Source organism: Brachyhypopomus gauderio, unplaced genomic scaffold (assembly GCF_052324685.1).
Source record: "Brachyhypopomus gauderio isolate BG-103 unplaced genomic scaffold, BGAUD_0.2 sc80, whole genome shotgun sequence".
In the NCBI taxonomy this organism is placed as follows: domain Eukaryota; kingdom Metazoa; phylum Chordata; class Actinopteri; order Gymnotiformes; family Hypopomidae; genus Brachyhypopomus; species Brachyhypopomus gauderio.
Genome location: NW_027506901.1, coordinates 960,660 through 967,500, shown reverse-complemented (window position 1 = coordinate 967,500; position 6,841 = coordinate 960,660). Strand labels below are relative to the sequence as shown.

Below are 6,841 nucleotides of genomic sequence, written 5' to 3'. Positions count from 1 at the left end.
TATATCCACACATATTCACTCATATATATGAGACACTTACGGTCGGAACAGTAGTTTCCGTGCCACCCCTCGAGACACTGTTTATTGCCGTTTTCATCGCACGTGTAGTGTCCCAGTGTGTCGTCGCGTGGGCGGCAGTAATCTGAACACGCGTCACCGTAGTAAAACTCGTCGCAGAACACATGGTAGGAATAGCGCAGTTCACTGTTTTCACCGAAGTGCACGTCCTGAGACCAGTCCTCTCCAACCGCCAAACGACGCCGCGTGGCTAAACGACTGATCAGATTGTTCTGGTTCTCTGTAAGCAACGCACAGATGATGTCAGATTTTAATATCATGTCAGAAAGATAGAATTATCAATGTATGTAAGCCAGATGAAAATGTATAGAAGATCGTTATAACATTGTATGCATCTTTGCTAAATGAAATCACCCTTAAATCGTATTGTAATGGTTATTTTAAAGAAACATTTACTCAGTGGAACACATAGGCAGGTGTGGGCGGCCTTATGTTTTTTCCTTTCACAACATTTCTCCTTGTGTTTTTAATGTCTTGCCTCATCTGGGATGCAAACCGGTGTTGTAACGTAACACATCTCTGTGGTCCGGTAATGTGAGGTAACACACCTGTGTGGTCTGGTAATGTGAGGTAACACACCTGTGTGGTCTGGTAATGTGAGGTAACACACCTGTATGGTCTGGTAATGTGAGGTAACGCACACCTGTATGGTCTGGTAATGTGAGGTAACACACCTGTGTGGTCCGCGTGCTCTTTAGGCGATTCTGCGTTCCATGCTTCAATGACCAGTGAAAATGTTCCCTATGAAAAACAAACAAGAACCAGTTTTAAAAGATTCAGTTAACTATTCTCAGAACTCATGCCATTAACTAATGTACATAGAGTTAACTATCACTTTACACTATAATCAACACTATAATTTATGTGTTCACTATACTTTTGGAAATATTAACAACCGATTATAAATGCACTGGACTTGTGTTAATACTAATTCTATAATTTTTGCCAACTTTACCGGCCACTTAAAATGAAACGGCACTCTGACGGCGCCGCTGTTGGCTATAGAGCTTTGGTCGGCGTGGAGCACGCTCGTTTGGCCGGTTCCGAAAGTGCACGGGGGCTCGGCGGAGATAACGTCTTCCGAATGCTTGAGGCAAATTCGGAAAAAGATGTTGCAGTCTCGAGCCCTTCTGCAGAACCGGCGCGTCGTACTGAACGAGTGTACTTTAAGCTCAAAGACACCTGAAGAAGCGACCTGCACAGCGGACAGAAAGAACGGGTTACTGGAAAGAGGTGACGGGCGCACTCACGCATATATGGAAGTAAAGCATATAAAATATGAACTAGCCCCGTCATATTTGATATTTTACAGAAAAAAATAACGCTGGAGTCTGGTGGGGTTAAGCAGAAGTTATCATCAATGCTACTTGAGTGGCGTTTGCAGTAGACCTATGACACATAACCCTATGAGTCATAACCCTAAACCAGGGGTGGCCAACCCGCGGCTCGCGAGCCGCATGCGGCTCTTTGCCTGGTTTCATGCGGCTCCCCAGCCGGTCCGCGGGCTCACCTGCACAAACGGGGCGACACACTGCTACATTTTCGTGGTGCGCAGTTAGTTTACAAGCCTAGCGAGCCGCTAATACTTTTAAAACCGGCGTAGTGGAAAACACGCACTTCACAGCTAATAATTTACACTCGCCCCCCCCCCCCCCCCCCCCCCCGCCAATGTACGATGCGGATCTTTGCCGTAACGCAGTAAGAAAAGTGGCTCTTGGTCTATGACGGGTTGGCCACCCCTGCCCTAAACCAACACTATGACTAAGTCATAACAATAAACCAACACTATGACTAAGTCGGCTATTTGGAAAAAAAACAAAGACCTGAACCTTAGAATAAACTAGGCGCCTGCAGAGCCGGTCAGAGAGGTAGAGAGAGATAGAGAGATAGAGAAATAGAGAGAGATAGAGAGGTAGTTTGATGCCTAAAAACGAACCAGGTGCAGGAGCGACAAAGTTAGGAGACAGAGGGGTAGACGCGCCATGTCGCTCTGGTGTGATCCAAATAAAAGCAGGTGTCCTCATCCGAACCTCAACACGTTTTAATTTAGGACTCAACACGCCAGTATAAGAGATGAAGTTAAAACGTCTTCCAAACAGCATGTAGGTCCGGTCCCGGTTCAGAGGCTCATATCCTGACGAGTCTCCCGCGGTCTTTGTTCTTTCTCGTATTCGTTTAGCGTCTGCGTCCTCGTTCATGTCCCCGGTGGGACAGGGTTATGTACGCCGTGCCCCCCCCGATACGATGGGGCGGGGACTGGGAGAATCAGGGGGGAAGACTGGGTTAGGGTTAGACTGGGTTAAAGTTAGACTGGGTTAGGGTTAGATTGGGTTAGGGTTAGACTGGGTTATGGTTAGACTGGGTTACGGACAGCCGAACTGCGTGTTAATGATGTTAACGTTTAAAGTATTTCTCTTATTTTTCTTATCAGCACAAGTCAAATTTCTGGTGCACGGACACAGGTTACAAAGAACTGCAAAAGTTAATAACATAAAATAAACCTACAATAAAATAAATACATTGTAAACACATTTAAATGTAAACATGTATTTATTTTATTGTAGGTTTATTTTATGTTATTAACTTTTGCCGTTCTTTGTAACCTGTGTCCGTGCACCAGAAACTTGACTTGTGCTGATAAGAAAAATAAGATGTGTGCACACAGTTCCTGTTGACCTGTTTTGCAGTAATGGTGCCTGTATAAGCAAACGTCCCGTTAATCTTCAACAGGTTAGACAGCAATGAATGAACGTAAAAATAGTGAATTTAAAACAAGTGAGCTGCTTAACCTTTGTTGTGAGCACAGAAAGACGGGATGTTATTTTACAATTTCGGCCATTCTCGATAATTTTGTGGTAGCTACTGTTGTAGTCCTAAACAACAAGACGCTGTTTCAGGCACGGTGGAAATGACGGAATTTGTAGTTGACAGAGCTTGATATCATAGATCTCGTGAAAGTAAGTCTAAGTGCGATCAAAATCATTCATTGTTTTGCCTCTGCAACCTCCATAATTAGAGAGCGCGAGAACATCCGAAACAAACCTGCGTGATATCAACCTCTGTGATATCAACCCGAGTGATATCAGCCTCTGTGATATCAACCTCTGTGATATCAACCCAAGTGATATCAGCCTCTGTGATATCAACCCGAGTGATATCAACCTCTGTGATATCAACCCGAGTGATATCAACCTCTGTGATATCAACCCGAGTGATATCAGCATCTGTGATATCAACCCGAGTGATATCAGCCTCTGTGATATCAACCCGAGTGCAGGGTTGCCAACTCTCACGCATTGAGCGTGAGACACACGCATTTGACCGTTTTCACACGCTCTCACGCCACACTTCCGATATCTCACTCCAAGCGAACGTCAAAAGTTGGCAACCCTGCGAGTGATATCAGCCTCTGTGATATCATCCCGAGTGATATCAACCTCTGTGATATCATCCCGAGTGATATCAACCCGAGTGATATCAACCTCTGTGATATCATCCCGAGTGATATCAGCCTCTGTGATATCAAACGTCCGTAAAATATGTGGCAAAGGCACCACAGCGGTACAGTTGGTACGCGTGTCCCGTTAACACCGAAACGTATGGCAATTTTCAGCCGAGTATCTATAAAATACTCCACCTGTTATTCAACTGAACAAAATCGTATACGCCCTTGTAATCTACTGAAAACTAAAGTGATTTCATTCTGTTACCGTTTCATACTAATTGTGTTACTAATCAGTATCATCAATAAGCTAAAAGCATGTGATTTAAACGTTCGCGTCTCTAAGGGGTTTAACGACAGCACTATAATAATTACTGCTCTCACAAGTCCTTCCTCCAGACAACCCTGTTCTCTAACCAGAAGATCAACTGTGAAGAGAGCGCGCGCGCGTGTGCGTGGTGGTGTTCTGGGGCGCGAGACGGGTGCAGGCTTCTCCGCCTCTTTCATCCACCTCGGGTGGAGTAATTACCTTGGCGCGTGCGGCCACGCCGGAGCGGACAGGTTTCCAGAAGCGGTTCTTTGTCTCATTTGAGCACACTATGTGTGTGCGCGCGCGAGTTGGCCTTCTCTTTTGTTATGTCCTTTATTTTGTGGCGAGGGGGGTGGCGAGGGTGGGGGCGGAGAAGCGCAGACTGCGGCCTGCTGGGGGTCGCTGGGTGGAGGGCTACATCACCACGACGCCTTTGTCAAGGTCCACGCGCACAGCTGTATGGTAATGGGCAGCACGTGGTCAGCTATTGTCCCTCCAACGAGGCAGTCCGCATCTGTCCTGGCGAGCAGACCCGCTAATATCAGCTTCCCACATCTTAGCAGCGCCTGCGTGAACCCTGAATTAACTGTGTTTAGCTTTAGATACGGAGGGCCTATAATCTATATCACTGAAACAGACGTCTTTTAAAACAGCAAAAATCCACTCCGAGTAAGATCAGTATCAGTAGACTAATGACATATCTACATATAAATCATGTATCACAAGACGTTATGGACTTATGATTAAAATCCACATAGAGGTTTCTAAAACACTTCATGTGGATTAGTCCAAGTCTAACTCTAACCCTTCAGATTTGTCTTGTAACTGTACACACGCTGTACATGTGTTGTGCACTGTACATGTTCACTAATGGCACATTTCAGATTAGGATGAATAATTTATGCTAAAGTACGAACACGTTCAGTGGAGAAAAATCACACAGTCATGCATGCATAACTAGTCATTAAACTGGTTATTCATATATTTTAGACAGTGCTGTAGATGCAGTTTCCTGAACTATTCCAGGTTGTTTTATTTTACTCTCATGTAATTTCTGGTGTTTAGTTGGTTATTGTGTTTCTGGTTTTTGGTTATTGTATTTCTGGTGTTTGGTTATTGTATTTCAGGTGTTTGGTTATTGTAATGAGTGAAGCATGTCTTAGTCACGTCATTAGTCATAAAGCTCTACAAACACAGTTACATTTACAACATTTAGCAGACGCTTATCCAGAGTAACTTAAAAAAGTGCTATTGAAAAGTGCAAAAGTGTGGCCTAAGGTTACGGTTAAGGTTAGACAGTATAGTAGGACAGAGTTGAAAACTAACTGACCTATTATAGAGGGTAAGACACACAATCTCCCCCCAACAATGCTTAGAAATGTCATGTAGTTCACTAATGAAGATTAGAACTCTTTTCATAGTTTGGAAATCAGTGTATTTGCAGGTGTCTCTAAAGCAGACTTCACTTTCACTGCAGAGTACTACTGGTGTGTTAAAGACTAGCTAAAGTAAGGTGAAGTGTGTTTGTTTGAGAGAGGGTAAGGTGAAGTGTGTGTGTGTGTGTGTGTGTGTGTGTGTGTGTGTGTGTGTGTGTGTGTGTGTGTGTGTGTGTGTGTGTGTGTGTGTGTGTGTGTGTGTGTTTGACAGAGGAGCAGATGGGTAGTGACTGATTTCTGATTTGAAGGGAGTGGGAGGATGGGTCCCTCAGGGGGGTGACATGAACACGATAGGAGCATGAGAACCACAGAGGAACACACACACTCTCTCTCTCTCACTCACTCACTCACAGACACACTCATACTCTCTCTCTCTCTCTCTCACTCTCACACAATCACTCATACACACACTCTCTCTCTCTCTCTCTCTCACTCTCACACACACACACACACACACACACACTCTCTCTCTCTCACTCACACACACACACTCATACACTCTCTCTTTCTCTCACACACACAAACACACACTCACATAAACACACACATATGCATACACTTACGCAAACACTAATCCAAATCTTTGTAAAATCCAGTTTAAAAATGAAATAAATTAAATATATATATAGAAATGAATGGATTTTAAATATAAAATCCAGATCTTTGCAAATCCTGTCTGAATGGTCCCGGTCTGATAAGTAGAAGCAGCAGTTGCCAGAAAACACAGGAGAGGAACAAACCATCTCAACACCACGTAGAGACTCATAATGAAGAAGAATGTGTGGGTGTATTAGCAGTGAGAGACACACAGGTGTGTGTAATGAGAGGAGAGAATGAGGCAGTTGTCGGTATGGTAGAATACCCTGGTTCTTACCATGTGACATTTATATTAAATTAGTTTGATTGGATAATGTAAACACAGATACATATAACCTGTAGTATAAACACACACACCCCACACACCCCTCTGTCCCCCACATTCTCTAACCCCAGTCACGCCTCCATATGGAGTTTTTTCTATAGCTGCCATCCCTAAATGCACACACACACACACCACACACACATATGCATACACACATGTGCACACACATATATGCACACACACATGTGCACACATACACATATGCACACACACACATATGCACACACACATGTGCACACACACATATGCACACACACGCACGCACGCACACCACAAACACATATGTACACACCACACATACGCACACTCACCACATGTGCAAGTATCATGGCATCTTTTACTACCCTACAGACTAGCTCCCTTTGGATATGGACAGACACACACACGCAAAACAGACAATCACAGATAAAAAGATACACACACAAAAAAAAAACACACTCCCACATAAAGACACACACACACTCAAAATATTGTGCATTACCACTTTCTGTATATGATTCTCAACCCAACATCCTTACACACACATTCCACACAGGTAAACCTCTACCATTTTATCTCCAAATTCTTCAGACACATAAATGGTCCATCTGGACACCGTAACAATGTCTGCAAGATCTCACACACACACATACACACACACACACATACACATG

General features: G+C 44.0%; 1 protein-coding gene across 2 annotated transcripts in view; it reads right to left on the bottom strand.

Annotated features, from left to right (window-relative positions):
- The window catches only part of dlb (deltaB), a 10,554-nt gene extending 8,142 nt beyond the window's left edge, over nucleotides 1-2,412 (bottom strand). Inside the window, exons 1-4 of one of the 2 annotated variants that reach the window (XM_076991071.1) lie at nucleotides 2,015-2,412; nucleotides 1,034-1,273; nucleotides 753-819; nucleotides 41-298 (exon numbers count right to left, since the gene is read on the bottom strand). In XM_076991071.1, coding sequence (XP_076847186.1) covers nucleotides 41-298; nucleotides 753-819; nucleotides 1,034-1,273; nucleotides 2,015-2,062 — 613 coding nt within the window. In that variant the 5' untranslated portion in view covers nucleotides 2,063-2,412. The remainder of the gene's footprint in view (nucleotides 1-40; nucleotides 299-752; nucleotides 820-1,033; nucleotides 1,274-2,014) is intronic. The other variant, XM_076991072.1, reaches the window with a different exon arrangement.
- Nucleotides 2,413-6,841: the final 4,429 nt, after the last annotated feature.